The sequence below is a fragment of the Doryrhamphus excisus genome, chromosome 8, assembly GCF_030265055.1.
Source record: "Doryrhamphus excisus isolate RoL2022-K1 chromosome 8, RoL_Dexc_1.0, whole genome shotgun sequence".
NCBI classification, from domain to species: Eukaryota; Metazoa; Chordata; class Actinopteri; order Syngnathiformes; family Syngnathidae; genus Doryrhamphus; species Doryrhamphus excisus.
In genome coordinates this window covers 11,277,213-11,303,942 of record NC_080473.1, presented here as the reverse complement: position 1 = coordinate 11,303,942, position 26,730 = coordinate 11,277,213, and the positions used below count along the sequence as shown (strand labels likewise).

General features: G+C 39.4%; 1 protein-coding gene across 2 annotated transcripts in view; it reads right to left on the bottom strand.

The window, feature by feature from the left end:
- The window catches only part of LOC131135052 (fibroin heavy chain-like), a 74,684-nt gene that overhangs the window by 23,720 nt on the left and 24,234 nt on the right, over positions 1 to 26,730 (bottom strand). The window contains exons 6-10 of one of the 2 annotated variants that reach the window (XM_058080859.1): positions 26,045 to 26,512; positions 15,830 to 15,889; positions 14,682 to 14,729; positions 12,893 to 12,988; positions 11,980 to 12,006 (exon numbers count right to left, since the gene is read on the bottom strand). In XM_058080859.1, the coding sequence (XP_057936842.1) occupies positions 11,980 to 12,006; positions 12,893 to 12,988; positions 14,682 to 14,729; positions 15,830 to 15,889; positions 26,045 to 26,120 (307 nt within the window). In that variant the 5' untranslated portion in view covers positions 26,121 to 26,512. The remainder of the gene's footprint in view (positions 1 to 11,979; positions 12,007 to 12,892; positions 12,989 to 14,681; positions 14,730 to 15,829; positions 15,890 to 26,044; positions 26,513 to 26,730) is intronic. The other variant, XM_058080858.1, reaches the window with a different exon arrangement.

The window sequence follows — 26,730 nt, the reverse complement described above, 5'->3', positions numbered from 1 at the left end:
ACATCAAATAAAGTCTATATTTATACACTTTTCCATGGTAGAGCTGATGCCACTTGATTAGGGCTGTGACAGCACATGTATTTGTAACCAGGGACAGAATCTTCAGTTCGGTACAGAGGCGTACTGATGTCCCACATGGTACACATTAAAGAAGGAACAGGAAGTGTTTCTCGCGTCAGGCGTCCAGTCAGTAAACAAATACATTACAGTGAAGCCTTTGGTAAATGGGTAGTGCTAAACAAAATCATGAGGATGGAGACCCTCTTCCATCATGAGAGTCTCCTGTTTCCTCCACTTGGCCTACATAAAATACATAAACGAACAAGTGGATACGATGGAAGTATTGTGAAGATACAATTATTCCTTATAGTAGTAATTAAGGACGACATTTGAGCATTATGACTATACATACACATATACAGTAAGTGCTGTGATCATGACTGTGATATCACACAGTTACACAATTACTTTCACTGTTGAGCCGTTTGAAAAATTGCATTTGCAGACATGCGATGGCTTGGATGATCTGAGAGATGAAGAAGGCTTCGGGTTTTGAACAAAAGTTCTCTTTTTGACCATATTTACAACACCTTCTCAGCCTAAACTGCTATGTTTTTGTTGGACATGTATTACAGCAGGACCTCAACTTACACATACATAGTATATGCAGATTAGATTGGAAGTCTACACGAGTTTTGTTTGTTGTCAAAGAACCACACATGGAAAATCTGTACTATGACCCTGATATTAAATTATCACCTCAATTTGGTTCTTTCCTCTGGTATTTATTTAATTGCTGACAAGTTGAAGGATATCTGTGATATCTGCGTTGTAGATACATTTCTCTGTAACCCCACAATCTTTGGACCGTGGACAGAACAACTCAACAAAAGGTCAATGATCCAGTATGAGATGTAACGGATGGAAACGTGATACTACACCAGAGAGTGGGGGGGGGGGCAGAGAAATGAGAAGGTGAGTGATAAAGTACTGCGATGCACAAAAAAGAACATCAGGTTGCAAAGGCCTTCAAGGTAACAGGTTGTACCTTTTCCGAAGTACTGTAAAAGTCATGTAAAAAGATGGATCGTACCACCCCAGTGACGAGCCACTCCAGCTCTAAAAGTACAATAGTCTTTTTTTTTTCATTGTTGTATCATAAAAGAATGATGCTGTCCAGACAAATGTAGCTAACACTCTCAGTCATTGGTCGTGTCCTCAGCCTAAGTGATGGATATGAGCCAGTGTGAACAGTAATATCTGGTTTCAATCTCACTCCTCAAACGCCTTGCTCATTCTCCATTGGGGCGAGGTCAGACAATCCTGTTTGAGAACCGTAGGGATACAAAAGCCATTAATCAAAACACTGTCTTCGCGTTTCACTCTCTCGCCTCAGCAGGTTTTTCTCGATTATTCTTCTCCACTCTAAGGTATTGGTCGAGAGCAGACGGGAGGTGTTAACTGCAGCAGGTGAGCGTCCCTTCTCCATCTGGGGCAGACCTCTGTAATGTCTCCGAAATGTTCTACACGCATTTCTGTTTTATATTCTCTGTTGTTCCTGTTAGCTTACAGGGAAGCAGCGGGAGAGCGTTTGAACCCGTGCCCCTTTCCAGCTGTCATCTCGTGTGAAAGTGCAAAAGGGAAAAGTACGACACATATGTTGACTTGCGCCAAAAGGTGCACAGAATGCAGAGACGTGCTTTGGCAAAACACGGTGCGGCAATTTTTTTTTGCAATAACTTCATCTTCTAAGACTTGGCGAATTCCCTAAAGAGTCAGCATTTTTCTTTGATTGACAGGTTGCTTCGATTATTTTAGCTGTCGTTCCCTAAAACATTTTTTACTTTGAAAAATCCGCTCATCATTATATCCTTCGTCGTCATGACACCAGATTTTTATCAGTATCAAATTATTGCACCGTTTTTTCTTCCAAGTCAGTGGATGCATTGCATTTTTGTGAGGTGATGCAGGGAAAGATGGATGAAAGTAGAGTGATGTGTAGTAATTCCACGTTGCGTGAGACAAGTGGACGCACTGAAGCTTTTCCCTTGCTTTCTCTCTCCTCCCTTGACCCCGTGACCTCCAATTGTCCTTGTCACTTCTCGGTTCCCCCGTGCTGGGCATCGAACACTGAGGTGCAAAGTCATGCACATGTTGGACTAATTATGTGTTCACACTCTACTGCACACATCTCTCCTTTACTTAATGGTACGAGCCAGTCAACTTTGGCAGAAAGCCTCCTATTGTTTTTGTTTTCATTTTTCCATGGAGTCATGACTCTAACAATGGACTTCCAAGATCCTTCAGTCTCCCTGTTTGTCAGGTGATCCCTAGTGAGTTCTTCCTGAAAAAAATGTTTTTGGGGTTGCCTAATTTTCTTTCAAGATCTCTAGTAGGGGGCTGCACGGCGGTCGAGTGGTTAGCACGCAGACCTCACAGCTAGGAGATCAGGGTTCAATTCCACCCTCGGCCATCTCTGTGTGGAGTTTGCATGTTCTCCGGGTACTCCGGTTTCCTCCCACATTCCAAAAACATGCTAGGTTAATTGGCGACTCCAAATTGTCCATAGGTATGAATGTGAGTGTGAATGGTTGTTTGTCTATATGTGCCCTGTGATTGGCTGGCGACCAGTCCAGGGTGTACCCCGCCTCTCGCCTGAAGACAGGTGGGATAGGCTCCAGCAACCCCGTGACCCTCATGAGGATAAACGGTAGAAAATGAATGAATCAGTTTACACTGCTATTTGGGTTAGATCAGGGGTTTTCAAAGCATAGCACGGTGAGCCTCCCCTCAGACAATATATTATGACTAGGGGCCAGTGCTTGGGACTACAATGGAAGGGTAGCAAAAATTTTAATTGAATTGTATTTTTGTATCCTTTCATTCATGCATTCATTTTCTACCGCTGAGAGGCGGGGTACTCCTTGGACTGGTCGCCAGCCAATCACAGGGCACATATAGACAAACAACCATTCACACTCACTCATTCACACATTCATACCTATGGACAATTTGGAGTCGCTAATTAACCTAGCATGTTTTTGGAATGTGGGAGGAAACCGGAGTCCCAGGAGAAAACCCACGCATGCAAACTCCACACAGAGATGGCCGAGGGTGGAATCGAACTCGGGTCAATACATGAATTACCAAACGGGTTGATATGGGGTTCAGGGTTTAGCCCTGACCTCAACCCCATCAAACAAGTTTGGAATGAACTATAAGTTCGATGCGAGCCAGCTGGCACTCTTGAACGGAACACAAATTACTCTGGATGAATGGACAAAAATTCCCACATATTTACTTCAAAATGACTGATTTCGCAGCAGATTTTTCAAAATGAAGAAATGGTTATTTCAATAACATTGCATCAGCTTTTGGTATTAATAATTTCTTATCAGTGTTCTTTGTAACCTTGATGTCAACTCATCTAAAAAAAACATGATTTATTTGCATATAAAAGTTAAGCTCATCGCACATTTTTGAACTTTTACTTTTTGAACAATTTACCTGATCTTGCAGGCCTGTTTTGAGATACTTGATTTCACAGGAGTATTTCCATATTACTATATAAATGACACTTTCTATACCAGTTGTACACTGACTCCTTATTGGTTATTGTTGAAAATCATCATCATTGCCTAAAACTGTTACTTCCAGTTGGTGCAATGGTTCGGTCTCCCAGTATAGTGTACATGGTAAGAATCCGAACTTATCCCCTGAGGAATCAACTGAAATCTGGTAATGAGCAATACTTAAAAATGACCTTGACAGCATACGGTCGTTTAAAGCCTTGCTACTGTGAATTACCTTTAATTACCTCCGGTTTATTTTGTACCCTTGTTTGTTAGGCTGACTGGCTGCAGCACTTCGACAGGTAAGTGTTCTGCGTGCTGCTTTCCATGCCAAAACTAAAAAAAAAAAAAAAACGAATACACTTGAGGTCATTGCAAAGTGCTGCTACTTCTCACCCACATTAGGAAAAACTCACTTCCAGCAACAAACATCCGCAGAAAAACAGAAACACTCGAATTGATAAAAAATGCTGCCAAAATTAATGTTTAAACATAATATTTGCTCAAATATTTCCTGAAAGGCACAGTAAAATATATTGCTAAACTCCACTAATATTTTCTTCACATGTAGGATGGACAACAAGAAGTCTGTTTTCCACCCAACAGTGTCGTTCCATCTGTGGTGACAGTTGTTCTTCCTGTTTAGATTTGAAAATACTAATTTGTAAACCGAGCATTACACCATTATCCAGTCTATGATGTCAGTGTTTACTTTTCAAAGCAGACCAAACGCTTTCAACCGCACCACACCGCAGCGTTTTCCTGCTTTTTGTTAGAACCTCCAAGAGCCTCTGCTACTCTTTATCCACTTTGAAGGAATGTCCCAGCTGCTCTGCCAACTCTGAGCCCCTGAAAATATCTGAGCAGTATCTCCAACACGGTGCTCATCAACCATTTGAGCTTGGCACACAAAACATGCAGCATGTTCACCAAAGGCATTCAGACAAGGCAGAAACACATTGCAAGCATTAGATTATGGAATACAGAAAACATGTGGAGAAACATCACATATCTGAGCAAGATTAATTGTACAAACTATGAATCGGGTTAGAACTCATGTCAAAACGCTAAGCCTGGAGGCATGGGATGTACAGTTGGGCCAAGTGTGTTTCCTCTCCCAGATGGTCCACATGTGCATCTGACTGCCATTGTGCTGAATACTTTTCTGACAAGTCAGGGTTGAGACAAGAGAGCAGTGTTGGATAGGTCGCTTCCTAACGTGCACATTGAAGCATTGGCGTTCCATGCACTGGCTCCAAAGCATTTTCCAAGTTCCTCGCTCATTAGAGAGGTTGTGAACACAGCGTAGCCATCTGTTGCATGTCACTGCTGCAATCACTGGGAGTACAATACGAAGGGAAACAATTTCAGATAAATAATGTCACTGATGGAGAAGTTCTTATACAAGCAAACTGAACTGGCTCAACCGCCAGGGACACCTTAAAAACCTGCACTGCGGAAAGTTCAAACTTCCTCAACCTTTCAACCTTTTCAGTGCAAATAAATTCCTGACCAGAGGCAAAGAGGACACTGGGAGCATTGGGAGTTTTCCCAGCTGGCTGTGTTGCTCTTTGGGTTGTCAAATTGAGCAGCTCATTTGGGAATAAAACAGTCATCCCGCATTGCATCTGTATCTGCGGACTGTATAATCATTCATACATACATTTTTATCCACTTATTCTGTTCAGGGTCACGGCAGGGGCTGGAGTTGATCCCGTTTGACTTAGCACAGAAGGAAAACTACGCTATAGAAAGGATTGCAAGCTAATTTTGATCAGGGTATTATCAAAGTGAGTCACTATTGCACCAATGGCCCCAGCACACATTCCCAGAACGTCCCTCTTCCCTTTGCAAAAGGAGTGTGGCAATGGAAATTTGACAACACAAAGCATAAATTGCATGTACAGTCGTCCCTAACCACTTGCACTCTATCGTGTTTTTTCAAAAGTAAATTAATGAATAAATAATGACTGTTTTGTGGTTAAAAAAACATGCTAGGTTAATTGGCGACTCCAAATTGTCCATAAGTATGAATGTGAGTGTGAATGGTTGTTTGTCTATATGTGCCCTGTGATTGGCCGGCGACCAGTCCAGGGTGTACCCAGCCTCTCGCCCGAAGACAGCTGGGATAGGCTCCAGCACCCCCGCGACCCTCGTGAGGAAAAGCGGTAGAAAATGAATGAATGAATGAATGTTTTGTGGTTGACAACAACCTATTATTATTATTACTACTACTATATATATGCATATTTAAGCAAAATTTATGCATTCTTGGCCAAAGTTTACTTTTTTCGAGCCGTCCCTCTGGGTGCCGGACAATTTTGACGATTTTGACCGATTTTTCAAAGCATACAGATTACTGTGTTCTTGGGCTATATAGACATGGTAGGTACCAAAGAAGGCTTTTTGAGAAAATATATATTTCAAGCATAATTTTCACTTTAACAATAATTTAGCCATATATTTCTAGCCAAAATGCCACACAAAATTTTTTATTTTACATGAAAATACTATTCCAGATAGGCTCCAGCACCCCCGCAACCCTTGTGAGGAAAAAGCGGTAGAAAATGAATGAATGAATGAATGAAAATACTATTCGGGATAGGCTCCAGCACCCCCGCGAACCTCGTGAGGATAAGCGGTAGAAAATGAATGAATGAATACTATTTTTTTTTTTACAACAACACCATGAACTATTTACGATTTTCAAACTTGCAACTGAAATGTGCATATGTATAAATGTGTTAAAATTTCCCTTCAATGCGTAATCTGCTTCACACAACACAGGACCAAGCCTTTTCACTTCCTGGTTGCTTAACAGTGCTCTTTTAAAATGCACTTCTGCCACCTTGTGGTCGTTTTTTCAGCCTGCACCATACATGCTCTCCTCTATTGTAGAGTTGCATCATTACCTCTTTGAATGATTTTAACAACAGGCACAATAATAACATAACAATAACACTAATCATACCATAATATGATCATAATCAGAACACAGGCTACTGTTGTGGCCATAATCTGGCTAAAACTCAAACCCACGCACGCATGCACCAGAAGAACATGCAAGAATGGAGATTCAAACAATCGATCTCCAGAGTAGCCGACATGCTAACTACTAGGCCACCAAGTAGCCTCATATTAAACTGACACAAATACTGTATATGAGTCTCTCTTTCATTCATATTTAATTACCTTTCATATAAATATAAAATATAAAAAGTACCTTGGTCACCAGAGCCAGCACTAAATAACATTGTGCAACAATACTGAGTGCAATTAAACCGGGTTTGTGTTTTGTCTAAATCCTGTTGGCTGTAAATATTTTTTTCATCTTCCTTTTTTTTTTGAGATGATGTTGCCAAATGCACAAGGACAGAGTTTCATACTCCAGACTTACTGGAAAACAAAAGCTGGGATAATTTGTTTGACTTTGCCAAGGGATGGCTCATCAACTCACACAGAGAACATTAAAAAAAACAAATAACAACTGTGGCAAGATGCTCGGTTCCACATGGGGATAATATTAGTTTGAGACATGTAGCATGTGTAAATGATTAGACACCAACAAAAACTAATAAAAGCTGTGTCTTTTCTATCATTGCTTTTCAATTACCGCACCTTTTGAGAATATTAGGTAGGATTATGATGATGCTAAGGAACTCTGATTACATCATTTAAGAAAACCTTTTAGGAAATGTTTCCAATGAGAAGAAACAGGCTGCAATGTGTATATTATTTATTGCTCATTACGGTATGACTAAAGTGAAAATCTGTCATGTATATATCCTCCATCGTCAATACCTAACATGATTTATTGAACTCTATTTTGTGATATAAACCTACCACCTACCTCGTTTTTTTTTTTTTTTTTTTTTACTAACTACATGGAACTATATGCTTCACATTCTGAATAAAGGCTGAACACCTAAAGTTCAGATCCCAGAGCTCTGCATTATGTCTTCAACTTATTCATGATTGATGTTTCTGTGTGTGCAGATGTGCTGACAAATTATGAGGCCTGTGAGGATCATGTAGATATTTAGGGAATGTTTGCTGTCAGTCAGCCGCATTTACATGCAGAGGATTTCTGGTCTGCACAGGTCTGAGCTCCACTAATGAAAACCACATGAGCTCCAGGGGTCTCACATCCTGGGCAAGCTCATCTTCTTTTGGCTAAACCAGAGGTCTGCAACCTTTAGCATCAAAAGAGCTATTTTGCCTCCTTTTCCATAAAAGAAAAATGGGCTGAAGCCGCAAAACATGACTCAACTTCAATAAATGTCTTGTGTTTATGTCAAATTCAAAGAAAAAGTAGACGACTTTAACATAAAAAAGCCCATTAGAGTCCACATATGCGTATATTTATATGCGTATATACCAGTCTGCAGTCTGCTATTCAATATGCTTGCACTGAATCAATGTCATCAATATGCCTACTGGTGATGTTTTTTTTTTAATTTGGAAATGCTGTGATATTTTATGAGTGATTAAATGAACAATTCTTTCATTCATGCATGGGTTTTCTCCGGGTATCCAGTTTCCTCCCACATTCAAAAAACATCCATGTTAAGTTCATTGGCGACTCCAAATTGTCCATAGGTATGAATGTGGGTGTGAATGGTTGTTTGTCTATATGTGCCCTCTCGCCCAAAGACACCTGGGATAGGCTCCAGCACCCCTTGTGAGGATAAGCGGCATAGAAAATGATTTCTGTCTTTCTACAAGGGTTTTGTTGCATATGTTAACTTCTCGCACTATAAGAAGATCAATGTGACCAACAGAAGTGTAGTTTTTGTACCTGATGGGGATGCTAAAGAAGGGCAACATTATTTTATTCATTCTAAAAATGTGTTTCAGCTTAAGTATTTGATCATTAGTGTACGTAGGTGTTTTTTTAGGTTTTGACCCGTGGCTATACTATACATCATAAGTGCAGGATTTGACATTCATAATCTCCTTGTCTCTTCTCATTGTCATAACCTTCACGCTACCTTTCATTTCCTCCATTTGGCCTGTTGCTAAACAGACAAAGAAATAACCCTGACATTAACTAGCAGGCTTAAGTAATCAAAGCAGGTGCTCTGGGCTTCAAATCAGAGAACGCCGCTCACAAAGTTTAACACGATCCAAATTTTGCAAAAGAAAGAGTTTGATGATAGGGTTGTGATTCCAGCTGACACATGGATCTTCGGAACAGATTAAAGTGTGGAAACTGGCTGTCCAAAGTCCAAAGCGATGCTCCAGCATTTGGTTCCAGTGCAGACTGGGCTGCCCCCAACTAGAAGGTGAAGGATTACTCCTCTCTGTTATAAACTTCTGACATTGATATTGCAATTCTCACATTAACATCATTATTATAAATATTTTAACCTTTAACCAAAAATTAAGTATGTTTTGGTTAGAGTCTGACCTTCTCAAATGGATTAATGACGCTAACCAAGGTTCCACAAGGGGTAAGGCAGTCATTCAGTTTGTAAATCAGTGTGGAGGTAAATGTTAACTTGGAAGTTTCCTATTAACTTCACACAGCTTAAAAGAAACAGAAAGCTATAAACGCCAAGTTTCGGCGCTCTCATCATCGGGGGTTGAATCTACCTTTGAAGGAACACAGAAAAGATGACGGCGTGCAACCCCTGGTCATAAAAGGAAAGTTTTCCAGGGTTCAGAGCGGTGTCAAAACTAGATATTCAAAATAAGTGTGACGTTTACAAGGTTTTGCACAAGCTCGACTGAAATTCACTGTAGTCACGCTACTTACTTCACCAGCTGTTGCCCCGCATTACAGTCCGGGTCAAGCAAGGTGCTTGCTATTGTGGAATGAAGCATCACTTTTTGGCAGCTCTTTCTATGTGAACATGTATAGTATAGTATATCTAAGAACAAAGCAAAATATGTTCTCAATCAGAAATCACTCCACACTCTTTATTGCTCTCTGGTTCTACCATATCTTACTTATTGTGTGGAAATATGGATAACTATAAAAGCAATCTTCACTCACTAAAGGTACTGCAAAAAAGGTCAGTAAGGATAATTCATAATGCCGCCTAAGGTGAACATACTAACTCCTTATTTCTAAAATCACAAATACTTCAACTTGCTGATATAGTTAATTTTCAAACAGCTAAAATAATGAATAAGGCTAAAAATAACCAATTACCTAAAAATGTCATCCAATACTTCTCTACAAGAGAGGAGAAATATGATCTCAGGGAAGAACTACATTTGAAACACTTATATGCTAGGATTACGTTAAAAAGCATTAGCATTTCAGTAAGTGGAATCAAACTATGGAATGGATTGAGTAAGGAACTCAAACAATGCACAACGATGAGCCAATTCAAGAAACAATACAAGCAGTTGATGTTTGCTAAATACAAGGATGAAGAGTCTTGAACCAGTCATGATGTGCTATATATATCACTATATTGACACTTACTATGGTACCCGTTATGTCATTGGATGGTCATTTCACCTGTAATCAATTGTAATCAATTGTAATCTGATGCATGTTCAAATGAAATAAAACCATTAGCATTACAAGTGTTTCATCACTGTTTCAATAAAGCCAAGGAATCATGAAGTCATGAATCATGAACCAGATATAGCAAATAGCCCATAAATTGCACGCAACAGATGGCAAAAGCTGAGCCCAAATGTCTGAGGCAGCCTACTAGTTGAGTGCATTAATTTGTGACAGTCGCTTAGCTGAAACGTAGCTACAAACTAAATCCGTATTGTTAACAGATTTGCACAAATTCCATGTCCATGTGTTTTTTTTTTTTAAACACTGACTTTAGCGATGCATAGCATCCAGCAGCATATCCTACACTGTCTTCATTACAGTTTCTTTAATCACTCAAAAAACACAACATTTCTCATCCATCCATTTTCTATGCCACTTGTCCTGACAAGTTCAAGGGGGTATGCTGGAGGCTATCCCAGCTGACTTTGGCGGGGATAGAGAGGCGGGGTATTCCCAGGACTGGTCGCCAGCCAATCACAGGGCACATATAGACAAACAACCATTCACATCACATTCATACCTATGGATAATTTAAAGTCAACAATTAACCTAACCCATTCATTCATTCATTTTACATGCTTTTTTCCTCACAAGGTTTGCTGGAGCAAATCCCAGGTGTCTTTGGACGAGAGGCGGGGTACACCCTGGACTGGTGGCCAGCCAATCACAGGGCACATATAGACAAACAACCATTCACACTCACATTCATACCTATGGACAATTTGGAGTCACCAATTAACCTAGCATGTTTTTGGAATGTGGGAGGAAACCGGAGTACCCGGACAAAACCCACACATGCAAACTCCACACAGAGATGGCCGAGGGTGGAATTGAACCCTGGTCTCCTAGCTGTGAGCTCTGCGCGCTAACCACTTGTCCACCGTGCCGCCTAACCTAACCCAATGCTTCTCAATTTTTTTCTGTCATGTCCCCACAAGGGACATAAATTTGCATCTGCATCATTACTGTTCCGTCCATGATGCTAACTCATAGCAGCAATAAGCATTGTGAAACAGTGGCAGGAGCTACAGTACATATATGAAAAATCTCGGTCATTGCTTTCCAAATAATCCCTGCCAAAATCAACTTCCACTTCCATCCAGCACTGGAAATGCGGTCATTTTCACAGAGTGGCTGCCCTGCCAATCTCAGATGAGGGCAGGGGTGTGGCACTCCACAGGGACCCTTGTGTTATCAGGCCTGTACGACATTTGCTTGCTTCCTTATCTTTCCAAACACATAGAGGTATGCTGAGATCGTATCAATACGTGCTTGCTGAAATTAAACTACAGCCAAAAACCTGCAACCGGTGAAGTGTAGACACAAATACAGCAATGGAAAATATTTATTGTACAGTACTGGAGAGAAGGGGCTGTGGCGAAATTTCAACTTGGAGGTTTCCAGATATTGTAAGGGTCCGACATTACAAAAACACCAATCAGTCCTCAGGCACCATTGTTACACAGGCGTTGATGTTCATTTATACTCAATCATCACTCTCTACTGCAACATAGTTGTAGCTGGAGTACAATCTCTGTATGGACACACCCGATCAGAATGTCTAAAATATTAACCACACTAATGCAAACTTATATCACAGCGTGATAAGAGCATAAAAGTGTCCACCTTTGTTTGTCCAATGTCTGGGCAATGACTTAAGATGTCAGAACAGAATGCAGTGTAAACTGTAAAGTACTTCACCCTTCCATTACCCTCCCAATATGTTAGTTTAGCCTCAGCGCAAGCAACACTGAAGAACACACTGAAGGAACACATGCAGGTTAGTGATGATTTACAAAAAAATCCCAATGCAGATGTTAGTTCTCTCATACCTGACAAAAAATTAGGTACCCCACGAATATATGTGTATCAAAAATATCTTACCTGGTTTTGGGCCTTTCCCACCTTGTCCTATTAAATAAGTGAAAATAAATAAGGTTATATTTTGCTCAGATTCGGATTAGTGATTGGCACTACTACATTTTGTTTTCAATATGATACCATTTTTTTGGCCTTTTAAATATATTAATATCGATAACAACTTTTATGTGTACTTTTCATAACATATTAGTAGTAACAAACAATATTTTTACAAAGTGTGACATACTTTGCATACGATATATCGCAGGTCCTTTCTTCCTGCAGCTGTCAAACTGTACCCAATAGACTTCAACACCACTATGTACATCTGTGCAATACTTTGTTTTTCAGACTCCATTTTCTGTGCAATATCTGATCAACCTCCACGTGCAATATTAAGGCTCAAAATGCAATATATTAAGTTCTATATGTAGTATTTCTATAATGCCTCATATTAACTCATTAGCAAGACTGGTTATATATCTCATCTCGTTTCATATTATCTGCATACTGTATTTGTATATAACTCTGGGTAAAACTGTTGATTTAGTTAATACTTGGGTTGTTTATATTGTTTATTTTTCTATATTGTGTATTTTGTACTGCTTAACTGATTCTGTACTCTTGCTGCCGTGCAATGCAAATTTCCCCACTGAGGGACGAATAAAGGCATATCTTATCTTATCTTATACTGGCAGGTTGCTGCAACACAGCCCGTATTCAGTATGTTACTTTAAAAGATGTAGAATGCTTTCTTTTCATCTATGAATGAGTATGGATACTTAATGAGAGTCATTGATACTCATGTGAGAGCAAAACCACTGATACGCCCATCACTAATTTGGATTGACTGTACAGCTGCACATAGTTCATGGCCACTGACAGCACATTGTTGCCAATTGACACTTCGATTTTGTTGTTGTTGTTATCGTCATACCTGTTCCGAGTCCTCCAAGACCATAGCCAGTCTGGCCGACACCTCCAGGGACCAGACCTCCAGGGACGCCTCCTTGCCCTCCACCTCCGTAACCTCCTTATGTAACGAATAAAATGACAAATTAGTCAACATTTTATTATCATGCTTACAGTGTAAAGCAGTGAGAAATGTGCAGACGTCAATGGCTTGATGATTAATTTTGCTTGACAGAAGCGGTTGCTCCATTGTCTATTTCTTTCAGAGTATTCTTTCAACATAATTGTTCTCTGCTTGTAGTGACATGACACTGTTTTACTCGCTGTTTCTCCAGTGTTGACCTAATTAAAGCTGGCAGGAAACTGAAGTCTGTTTTCTGCTTGTCGTTAAGACTAATATTAAAATTACAATTGTCGTTTGTATGTCAAGATACATGTTAGTTTCATCACATCTGTATTATTTGGAGTCATAGTTTCATCTCAAACGATTGTGTGAACTACAAAGTTCATCAACTAACTGATGAAAACTGGATGAAAGAAAGGGTGCACCGCTCAATTTGAATAATACATACATGGTATGGAACGGCATGAGTGCTGCCAGCACTGGGGAGCTGTGGTTCATTGACGCTGTATTTGATTGTATCATCATACATAGTCAAACCTCGGTTTTCTGTATGAGTTTGTGCCAAAATTTTGGTTCGGTTCTAGTACCTGCTCTCAGTTATGATACAATAATACTCATAACAACGTGTTGTATTTTATCCGATGCAGGCAGACTACTCCGATCGAGAACCGCTTGTTTATTCAGAAATCTTGGACGACTGTGTCCTGTAAGGCACATTCATTTGGCAAACTCGAATGAGAATGTTACACAAACTAGTCCCTTTTGCGCATCAACAGTAAGTTCCATGCTAGTGAAGACAAAAAGAATCTAAGCTAATCTAAGCTAATGTAGAGAAAAGGTAAAGGTATTAACAAAAAATTGCATAAATAAACAGCCCATGAATAAAATACAATAACTAGGCATTCAAATGATACATACAAAGTATTGTACAGTGGTCACTAAATGTCAGTCATGTGACTGTAATGTTTGGTGCGACACATAAGCACCTGAGTTGACCGCCGTAACAAGATGTTTTTATTGGAGGTTTGAATTATCACACAAGCGGCAAAATAATCCCTGATAAAAACACATGCTACCGTTGGGTTTGTAACCCACAGCAAACTGAAACTCAAATCTGAACCCCCAATGTCACTTCCTGTCCGTCCCCCACCGGAACATTTGAGTCTTTTTTTATATCTTAAATGGCTTATTTACTGTCATTACATCTATATTGGGTATGGCGTGCGCAAAACTGACTATAGGGTTGTTATTTCACATGTAGAGAGCTATAATAACATTTAGAAGGTTTTAAACAGGCTACTGTAAATACAAAAATATATATCTATAAATAAGGAATCCTTATTATCAAGGTTGATTAACCGACCAATTAACTGCTATAAAAAAAAGAAAAATGGTTTTACATTAGCTAAGAGGGAGAAAATTGCTTCAGTTTTTGTAAGTTTCAGTTTTTATCTGACCTTTTGTCATGAATTAATAACAAAAAAATCCTGCACGAACAAAACCAACAACCCGAAAGCATCTTTTTCATAAAATGTGTATTATGTTCCTTCAAATCTGATTTCTTTATACGCCATTGTATTACATAATACAATGAAAATGAAATCAAACCCACAGGAGAGTCCATCTTATCTTAGATAAAATTATTTCAGGGAAAAGAAAAAAATCTCCGCAAATTCGTTCTTCGACTCACCTGCTGATTTTGCTGGTTTATAGCCGGCAGGCACTCCTCCACTTGACCCTTTTCAATAAAACATCACACAATGCATGTCACAATAAGATACACTGGTTTCATATTCCATCAGTGTGTAATAATCTGGTACCATAATACAATACACAGATTTAGATGGATTACAAACGTATGTATATTCGATATATATATTCTATTATTTTTAGAAATATGCTTTTTACCATAAGGGCAGCCCAGGGTCTATTTACAGTCCAAAGCTTGTTTTAATTGGGGCTAATGAAACTCAAATTGCAATTCATTCATTCACGTTTATTGCCTTATTATTATCAGAGCGCATACTGCTGATTGCTGAAACTGACACAAATACAACAATGCATGATTTTCACCCCTTAACTTTGTTAACAGTAAAATCATGGCAGATGTCTGCCCCCTTCTGCCGACTGTTATGAATATTTTGTTATAGGTTAGAACAGGGGTGGGCAAACTACGGCCCGGGGGCCACATCCGGCCCGCCAAGTGTTTAAATATGGCCCGCACGTTCTTTCCAAACTTAACATACAACCTGACATCATGGCTTTAGCCAACCTTTTGATGGTTTAGGTAGTTTTTTTAAATCAATTTGTTTATTTGATGTGGTCTGCTGTTTACAAAGTGCTCCTGAAAAAAGGACACAAGCACATATACATAGCAGGTTGCATGACACTTACAGATACAATCATTCCAGGTGGACTGTTAGAATTATATGCGTAAAATATATAGTCTGGCCCCCTGTCAATTTTGTTAAATCAATGCGGCCCGCGAGTAAAAAAGTTTGCCCACCCCTGGGTTAGAAGAAGGTCTACAATGCAATGGTGCATCCATGTGTCTTTTAGTACTGGGTAGGGACAAGCGTGTATAAAGTACAAACAGATGCCACACTGTGTGGTCAGTGCAGTTATCAATCTTAGAAAATGTACTGGCATTTTTTCACATTGGTCGATTGGGAACTATGTATTATAAGAGGGAATAGTTTTACATTTAACATTGCCAAATCCTTTGCCTTCACTACATTTCTACATTAGTTTCATTTGTACTACTTTTACTGCAGTCAATTGCGGTTGCTCCAGGTTATTATTCCAAACTCTTCCAGCAGACTTTGGAGTATTTGTTACCTGGATAGAATCCAGTTCCTGGTCCGGTGCCTATCCCAGCACCAGGTGGTACATACACCCCTGCAACACAAACCAGAAAATCAAAAGGTCATTCTTGGTCAGCAGCACTTGCAAGCTAACCAAAAATAGATCCAAAAAGATAGTAATGAAATATGGTTTTACTGCAAACAGAATTTATGAAGCCTATTGCATGACCCCATTTATTATCCACACATTTTTCTCACATTTGACCCAGACAGCAAAATAAAACAGTATCTCAGGTCATGACTGTGATGGGTTTATAGTGAAACATGATCTGTTGCAGTGAGGATCCCGTTATAAAAGTTTATACAAAAATATAAGTCAAAGTTCAGGAACTCCTCAACAGTCATCTACACCCTCCCATCATGTGAGCTACAACAACGGTGGGGAAGAAAGGGAAGGATGAAAAAAAAAAAATGACGCCAGCACAGGACAACTGAGGACAAAATCCTAAGAAAGTGGTGAGCTAAGGCTTAAATGACAGCTTTCTATGTTGTGAGGGAGAAACCTGGTTTGCATCACCACAAACACAACACAATGGAGAGAATTGTACTAAGGGGACCACAGTGGTTTTGTTTAATGGTCCTTACATGTGCAAGCAGGCCAATTAATTTAAAGCACATGTCAAAGGCGTCTGCGTGTTTATTAGCACATTCTGTGTGAACGCTGCACTTTGTACTCCTTCTGCGTGGACACTTACAAGGCGATATACTGTCTGAACAGGCAGAATGAAAATGTATGACATAAGCCACCCCAAATGTAAACATATCATCTATGGAACTGCAGAAGGCTTGCACTAACAAGTACTGAAATATTTAATGACTTTCTACCATAATAACATCAATACAGTTGAGGTTAGGACTAAATGTCAACACTTGAGAAGGAAACTATTGAAGTGCCTACTTGTTAAGAAATAAAAGTGAGAAGGTGGGGTTGTGAAGAAGTTGTAATATACCGTGCACTGGATGTTATTATTGTTATTATTATAAGAAGAAAAGCATATTCATACTACACTAATGAGCATATATTTCCATTGCTTTAATATGCTGTAGACAGGAAGCAGAACTGCAGGTAGCAGAGATGAGGATGCTGAGGTTCTAAGTGGGAGTGACCAGGATGGATAGGATCAGGAAGGAGTATATCAGAGGGACATTACATGTTAGAGGCCTTGGAGATAAAGTCAGAGAGGCCAGACTGAGATGGTTCGGACATGTCCAGAGAAGAGATAGTGAATATATTGGTAGAAGGATGCTGCCGGGTAGGAGGCGTAGAGGAAGACCAAAGAGGAGGTTTATGGATGTAGTGAAGGAGGACATGAGAGTAGTTGGTGTGAGAGAAACAGATGCAGAAGACAGGGTTTGATGGAGGATATTGATTTGCTGTGGTGACCCCTGAAGGGAAAGAAGATGTCTTTTCACCAACATGTATGCTAATTATGTTAGCACCAATTACATACAATGTCATTAAAGTTTGGACGGATTGGCTCATGCTAGGGAAAGAGGGAGGATAGTTCAGAGTTTAGACTGTTTTTGAAATTTCTTGTATTTTGCAATTCAGTTTGTATTATAAATTATTGATATCATTGCATATTCTTACTGGCCATAATGTTCCTCTCAGTATAAAGTAGTGCAGTTACTATATACCACAAAGTAGTAAACTTCATCTATCAAACCAAGCATAATTATCTTGAAAGGCACACATTTTGATACACTCTTGTACTGCATCCCCTTTGATCAGGGGTCTCAAACAAGCGGCCCGCGGGCCAAATGTGGTCCGCAGGACACTAGTTTGAGGCCCCCTCCTTGATATGAAAGTTTAATGTTAGTGCGGCCCGCGCAAGTTTGATATGGATGCTGTATGGTATCATGTACCCAGAAAAAATTATTACGTTTGATTAATGTTCATGTTAAAGGTTAAAAAACTGTTAATAGTTATCCTCCCTATCCATGTGGAAGTGGTAAGTTTTTGGCTATTTAAGTTTAAAGGAAATAACTTGAAGGCTACCGTTTAGGTCGCTAGCTCTCTAGTTTGCGAGTTAGCATGTGTCTCAAGGCCCTGCAGTTGCGCAATATGTTGTAAATAAAAAGAGTATAAATGTGACTATAGTCGTGTTTTGTCATGTCTACAGGGCTCTAATAATGCTTTGTTAATTTTAATCTGAATTTTTTTTTTTTTTTTTAATAAATGCGTTTTTTTTTTTTTAGAAAACCTGATGCGGCCCAGTCTCACCCAGACCCTAGCTCCAGTGGCCCCCAAGTAAATTGAGTTTGAGACCCCTGCCTTAGATGGTGTAGGCGTACCTACTGTTTTAGTAAGATTTGTGCATGTGTGTTCAGTGTGTCAGTGCCACTGCCACCATGACAGATGTGTCAGGTGCTGGCAACACCCAACCGGGGTGGAGAGTTTGTTCCTTTGTCGCACAATTAGAAGGATTTCCTGTCTGGGCTTTGCTATAGCGAGGCAAACTGGAATGTGTCTGCCCCACTTTTCCTCTGTTTCGGGGTCACGTCATGCTACTGTGCCACTTTTATAGAGGGCATCAAGTTCACTGTCAGAGGTAGGCACACACACTGATCTCTGACATGTGACCTATTCTGTATTTCAGTATTTCTTCATGAGTGGGGCAGCGGCTGCTGGTGTTTAGACCAACTGCTGCAAATAGTAGGTACTAGTACTGTTTATCCACTCTGTTTATCTCCAAAGTCTAAAAAATATGCACGTTAGGTTAATTGGGGACTCAAAATCAGGGGTATTCAAAGTGCGGCCCGGGGGCCATTTACGGCCCGCCTCTGTTTTATTTTGGTTCTCACCACATTCCCAAAATACGATTACACAACAGTAAAAATGGGAAGTCATTTTAAAATGATAAAGACAACATTTTTAGGAGAATAAAGTCATAATATTAAGAAAAAAATGTAAAACTCAAATTAATTAACTTTTAAAATATTACAATAATAACAGCAAAATATTATGAAAATAAAGACACAATATTACAAAAAATACTGCATACTTGTGATTGACTAGGAATGAAGTAACACATTACAAATATGGATTATATTGTTGACAAACCAATTTACCATATTTTTTGTGAAAAAAGCATAAAGTCATAATATTAAGAAAAAATTTAGAACTCGAATTAATTAACTTTTAAAATATTACAATAATAACAACAAAATATTATGAAAATAAAGACACAATATTACAAAAAAATACTGTATACTTACGATTGACTAGGAATGAAGTAACACATTACAAATATGGATTACATTGTTGACGAACAAATTTACCATATTTTTTGTTAAAAATATTCCAATATTTTGCCTCGGTTTTATGACTCTGTAGGTTTTATGACATAATTGATTGTAACTGCTACTCTCAAACGTTTTCTCATGTCATCTCCTGTGGATCAGCTGTTCGAATAAATGTTAATTATTTTCTGACTGAGCATAAATTCAGACAATAAAACAATCAACAACTAACTGAGAACAGAACAATTAATTCAACTGTGTCCGTGTATTACATGAATGAGTAGCAGAGGAGTTAGGAAATAGTAAGTCACAACTTGTTTTTTTTTTTATGAATCAAGTCATAGAAATGATGTTTTTTTTTCCGTAGTTCCTCCCAATGCTAAGAACAGTTTTCACAATTGCGCTTTGTGACCTGTAGGAGTGCGGCTTTGCTTCATTTGAAACAACAAGCGAATGCATAATGTGCCATTTCCACCAGCCTGTGCTGTGGTTGCTCACATAACTGCTCGTATATTAATGCTCGCAATCCCCTTCATTACTGGTAAATGCCAGGTCAACATCATCATAAAATGGAACACCGCACTTAATTTGTGCAACTGTTTATACAAAATAAAAAAACGTTTGAGCTGTAAATGTACCTACTTTGAGCAAAACTCACACAAATCCAAAACTGTAGTCCCATAAAGGGGGCAGGTTTATGGAAATCTGTCAAAGCAACAGCATGGCTCCTGGCCCTACAGTATAAAGTACAGTATAAAGCATGTGACAGTCCCTACTATCACTGTCACTCCTTCCACTGCATGTTGGATGAGGAGAGGATGAAGAGCATCTAATAATGAAAAAAATGCCCTCACTTATCTTTATCGTGACACTCTAATATGACTCTCCATTCTTACTTGGTCTCAGAGTCACTTGAGGCTAAGTGTCAGCATGAGGAATGCACTGGAAAAGTAGACCTTGTGGAGATGGTGCTTGGTCAAGAAGCAGATCTTGGTGGTGTTGCTCAAACCACGAGATGAGCTGATACAAAATATTGGGTTCACAAGAACAAGACAAGACCATATTTGAATTTTGCTTTTAAGAAAACTAAATGTAGGACTGACAAACAGACTTTCTTAGTCAATTGAGTCACAACAAAATGCAGGAGTCAGCCCTTTTGTTGTCTCCATGGGGGGAGACGGGGCCGGTAGCATACACACAGAGTGCAGAACAGTGCAACGTAGCAGAAATTAAATTAGTTTCACCATATTGTCACGTTTTTAAAATGTGTTTTCATTGCACTTTTCAAAAAAAATAAATAACAAATACATAATAAAATCGTTTTCGTAAAACCCTATCTCGTGACATCCCTCATGCGTTTGGCATGAACGGAGTCAGCCCTTTTGTCAGTCTCTTTGTCTATGTGGGGAGAGACGGGGCCGGTAGCATACACACAGAGTGCAGAAGAGTGCAACGTCGCAGAAATTAAATTAGTTTCAACATATTGTCACGTTTTTAAAATATGTTTTCATTGCACTTTTCAAAAAAATAAATAACAAATACATAATAAAATTGTTTTCGTAAAACCCTATCTCGTGACATCCCTCAATGAATTGCAGCTCCTCAGTGCTGTCAGCACTCATGCAGCCCCCGACCATGATACACTTGCGTTGCCAGATAGTTACACAACAATGGCTGTGTGGATAGTAAATCTATACTATTACACGAGTTGTACTTGGACAAATCCAAAGTATATCCAGGTTTCATTTCCATAGTAATGTCCCTTGAGAAGATATACTGTAGTAAAAATGCAAGAAATGTAAATAAAATGTGAGATACTGTATCTGGGTCGAGCTCAACAGTACTTTCAAGTGGACGCTCTGATCTTTCTCATCCAATGAAAAATGAAAGAACCGGCGTGATGCACACACCCACTATGTTGCAAAACAAAAGAATGCTAGTGGACTTCTATGCAATTGATTCATGCAGCCAAATGCTGCAATGGCGGCCAATACTCAGAAACAATCTTTTGCGATTTATTTTATACAGCTATAGCTACAACTAAACTACATTTACAAAAACATCATTATTTATATGTGCAGCTAGGTAATATGATCATTAATATTGTATGAAAATACTCATAATTGCTGGGAACACTTTGTGAATAGCCACTAACATATAGAAATTCTATTATGTGCATTTTTTTTAATATATACAGCTTACAGATTAGAGTTGAATAAATCGGTAATAGACATGTTTTTTTTTATCCCAGACAGTGAAACTATAAAGTTATATTAAAACAACTCAATCCAAACCACTGGTCTAAGCCCTCCAACGCTTTTCACAGTAGTCTTGGTGGCAAGAAATTCAGTTTGCCAAAAAGTTAAGTGCTTCTGGCATCTGCTTTACAGAGACTTCAGCCAGCCCACATATGCTTTAATATAAAACTGCAAGCGGTGGATAAACCTGTCAAATGTACAAGGACTTACCCAGTACACAGCCGGTGCCAGAGAGACATAAATGCTCATAACTGTTTCTTTCTCAACAGCCAATCCAAGTCATTCAAGGCTTTTAAGCAGGCTCCCGGCCACACGGGTGAAGTCACCTAGCCACTAAACGTCATCAAATTGAAATGTATTCATGAACGCGGCACTGGAAAGCTACAGAGAAACCTGTATCGTGATCAGATGATTCCTCTGATTGCAAAGTGGAGTTGATGAGCACTGGGATCCCAGTCCGTCACTTGAATCCAACAAATCGCGGTTGCGCCACTCACGTGAGCCAAAAAAGGGATTGAGACCTGGATTCACAAGTCTCTGTCTATAAAATCTGAAGCACTGACCTTGGAAATTGAGACAATCACTTTGGGTATCAACCAGCAGTCATGAGCTAATGTTGGAATCCCTGACTGTTTCGGACAGCAAGGTCATGCCATGCAATCTACATTGATTGAGTTAAATGAGCCAATTGACTTGCAGCAGTGCAAAGAGAACCCACGGCCACTTTAATTTCATTAGGAGAGTGAAGTCAGTCAAGTGGTATTTTCATTTTTTTTTTGGTCCGCTGACTGGTGCCATGCACAAAATGTATCCATCATCAATCCTTTACTGGCCAAGTGCATAGTTTTTAATCAAGACTGATTGGTTATTAGTTAGCAAGGATGGGACCATTTCCTGTTCTAGTCTACAACATGCAAGACTTTAAATTCATCCAACAGCTAATTACTGAGACTGTCAGGATTGTACATCCATTGTGAGCTACCGGTAGAACGCCAAGGTAGTTTGGGTCGATCGTGTTAACGTCACTTTGTATATGTCATATGACATCAGTCAGCTGACAAGTTCCGTTACTGATTCACTTCCCTGCTGTATTTCAGGGATAAACAAACTCAGCAGTAAAGTGCCTATATCTATGGAACTTTTTTTCTATTCATTCAGCCATTTTCTATACCGCTTGTCACTCACTTGGGTCATGAGTATGCTGGAGCCTATCCCAGCTCACACATAGACAAACAACCATTCACACTCACATTCACACCTATGGACAATTTAGAGTCTACAGTTAAGCATCATGCATAGTTGTCGAATTTGGGAGTTAGCCAATGAGTACTTGAAGAAAATGTATATGTACGTGGAGAACATGCAAACAAAGTCAAAATTATTTTAACAAAATGTGTCTGTAAAGGTTTCGTCCTCTGCCTTTGCTAATGTTTGTTTTCTACTTGCTAGCTTAGCACACAGATTAAAGGTTGTCAATAAAGACTCCACTTTAAAAGTCTTTCAATTATGACATACATAAGAAACAAAATAATCACTCAGTGGGATTCAACATAAAAGATGCATTTAAACAAATAATTAACAACTTCAGCGTTAATTAACACTGAAAACCCAATTTACGCGGTATTAGCATTAGCATTTAGCTATTTTACATGGTGAATTCAAACATCTCCAATTAAATAGACAACTGAGATGCACATTCCAATTTTAATTGAAACATTCATTAATTACCGCTTTTCCTCATGAGGGTCGCGGGGGTGCTGGAGCCTATCCCAGCTGTTTTTGGGCGAGAGGCGGGGTACACCCTGGACTGGTCGCCAGCCAATCACAGGGCACATATAGACAAACAACCATTCACACTCACATTCATACCTATGGACAATTTGGAGTCGCCAATTAACCTAGCATGTTTTTGGAATGTGGGAGGAAACCACAGTACCCGGAGAAAAAACCCATGCATACACGGGGAGAACATGTGGGCCAAGGGTAGAATTGAACCCTGGTCTCCTAGCTGTGAGGTCTGCAAGCTAATCACTCGACCACCATGCCGCCCTAATTGAAACATATAAGCATAAAATAGAGGTAAACACTTTCTAAGGCTCAACAAGAGACAGGTCTGCCACATTCAACATCATAATGGCAGAAGATTACTGAGAAACCGAGAAACATTAACACTGCAACCCACCATTTGGGAACCCCTGGTATAAACAATACAGTTTTGTTGTTTAATTGTCCTGGCAAGGCAAATCTACCTGTTTTTTTAAGGAGTGCTGCAAACAAATCTTCAGTCCAACCATATGGTTTTGTAACTCAACAGGGGACGTATTTATCAACAACCTCCTTTCTAGTTGTTTCCTTGAGGACCATAACTCATTTAGACTTGTCAAAGGAAACATTCATATGCATGATATGAGTGAATGTAGTGCTGATCATTTTCACGTTGTTCACAGATACTTGACCCTTGGACTATGTTGAGTTCATTTTTTTCTTCAGGTTGTAGCGCACACACAGATGGAGCTGGTTTGAGAACCATATGATGTTATGGGTGGATCTAGTAAGGACTTTGAATAAATTCAACCTAAGCCAACACTGATAATTATTGTCCCCTGACCTGTTACATAGTTTGATGGGAAAACAGCAATGGACTCAACGCCGTCGTCAGCTTAGAAAAATGATACTTTATATGGAGAATAATGTCATCTCCCTGCATCTGAAATGCCACTTGCATGAGGAAGGAAGAATACTAAAACAAGCCCTCAGAGAATGCAAATCTCCGCCAAGGAAGCCCTGTTTCCACATAATCCCTCTAATCCTACTGGGGAAAAGGAAGGACCACCATATTCGGTGTAAAAAAATGATTGATTAGCTGCAAATGTAATGGTTCCTTTCTTGGCTGAGCTTACGTACCTCCACTGACTTTGGTGAAAAGCATCCAACTGGTTTTTATGATTCCCACAAAGACACTCACAAATAAATGCTTCTTTGAAGAGATGTTATATTAATGGCGTAGATGACTGACATTTTTTTTGTAAGCTGACAAGCACATCTTGCCCGACCAGAGATTGAAAAAAAAAAATCAAAGTAGTGTAAAAAGGGCTAAAACGTAAACACAGACTGAGTGAGAGTGGGAGGAAAGGCATGCACACACAATGTCTCTCTGTGTCTGTAACAGATAAGCTGTAAAGTCAAATGGCTCTTGAAATGAACCTATCAAATAAACATGTCTCCGCCTTATGGTGGTTTTACGTTCAAATGAAAGACCGGGTACCTTCATGCTGTCAGTCGAGACACTCAAAGTCTCATTCACTCCTTCATGTTATACCAACACACGTGGTCAACATACACCGTCCGCATATGTGTGAAGACATTTTTTCTGAGGTGAATACCACACATGTATCCTTGTTAAATGTAAAGTTTATAACAGGACCACTGGCAATGCTATATGTGTAATACCAGCATGGGAAGCAGCTGCTGCTTCTGTTTTACATTAAAGTGGTGATAAAACAGTAAGTGAGACAGATGGTAGTTACAAGAGATAAGGGCCAGAAAACAAGGCATTACAGACTCAATCTATTGTGAAGTTCGAGTCAACACAAGCCACAAAATTAGGGAGACGTGCACAATTCAATGAGATATCTAATACAGGAGTTGTATTGATTGACACCACTCAATTTGATGGAGTGCACTTTGTGGGGAGGTTTCTATTTTTAATCTCATAAGATTGTGCAGGCGTACCTAATGTTGTGTCCATGTACAGTTAGAGTCGGTAGTAGTTTTTTTTTTTTTTGTCTGTTTCTCTGTTAAAGTCACACGTGATTAGTATAAATGTGTATGTGCCCACACTCAGTGGGGGAGGGAGTGGTTGCATACACACGCTAGCTGGGAAGGTGAGGATGGATGAGCAGCAGGAAACAAAATCTGAGGCGCTTTGACAAGTATCAGCGGAAGAAGATGGATGGATGTTTTTAATTTTGTAGATTTTTATTTATATTTTATCGTGTAATGTTTTGTTGATGTGTTATTTCACTGTAAAAAGTTATATTATATATAAATATATATATATAAAGTATATTTACAAATGAATTAGAGGGAATTGTGCACAGGTTGTGAGAGCATGCAAAAGAAGATGTAGTCATGCTAGAATTGCACATCTGAATGAAGACCTGCAGTAATTCATCCAGCATATCAATAATCAAGTCAATAGTGTGACAAATATTTCCCAAGCATGCATACATACTGTATATTTTATCCGTGATGAGCATATTAATTTGCTATTATGCTTCAGATTGAGAACAGTACCCCTAAATTAAAGCAGGGAAGGCCAGCAGGGTAGTACTGAGCTTCATCTTCAACTTATTAGAACTGTGTATATGAATCCAGTGCCAAGAATGTCGTCCAATGTATTAACAGGAATGTCCTCAACAGAGGTTTGATTTCACAACTATTCAGGGTGATTTATTAAGTGTGCAGAAGAAAAGCCTGGTAAAAGAACTTTTACAAAAGCTGCATTATTGTATCAATATATTGAAATAAATCCTACTTGACATGCAAAAAACAATTAAAAAACCATATTCTCATTTTGAAGAAATGATGTCCAAAAAAAAGGGTCAAACATGCAGAAAAAGCCTTGCACCTGCTCTTCGTATGACAGATGCAGCTAAGTGTTCAGTTGAGCTGTGACACACACTTACCTCCTTGCAGAGAGGGCTGAATCACTGCTACGAGGAAGAGTCCATGAAGGAGCAGCCGAACCTTCCCGTTAGCCATCTCGCTCCCAAATGCACCACCTCTCTCCAGATGAGCTGGTTTTATTCTCAGCTACCTAATTAACAAAAGCGTGTCGTCTTGAAGATAGATGAGGGAAAAAAACTTTTTTTTTTTTTTTTTAAAGGAGAGACAGATATATGATTAAAACACGGCAAGAGCTCCGTTTCAATGGATTGCTTTGCTTTTCCTCTCTTCCCTGTCTGTTGTTGCTGTTTTTATTCTGGTCACTGTTGCCAACAGTATTAGAGCTGCTGCCAGCAAGGACAGGGGGGGGAGAGAGAGAGGCAAAGAGACACGTTTAGTGGGAGAGAGAAAGTCCCCCATCAAGAAGGAATTGAACTACTTGCCAAACACTTGCATGGATACAAAGCATACTTATCTGAGAGCGTCAGCTACAAGACAGAGAAAAAAACAAGCCACACAGCCAGACAATTAACTCTACATTTTCAGCTGCTTGAATTTGCAGTGTTAACACTTGTTACTAAGGAAAAGTGACAACAGGTCACATGAAGTCATCGTCGGCACAAAGACGCTCCAAACAGAGGGACATAGTGAGTGGCACGTGCAGGGGGGAAGCAGTCTTGGAAGTGGTGGTAAAAGAAATGAGGAC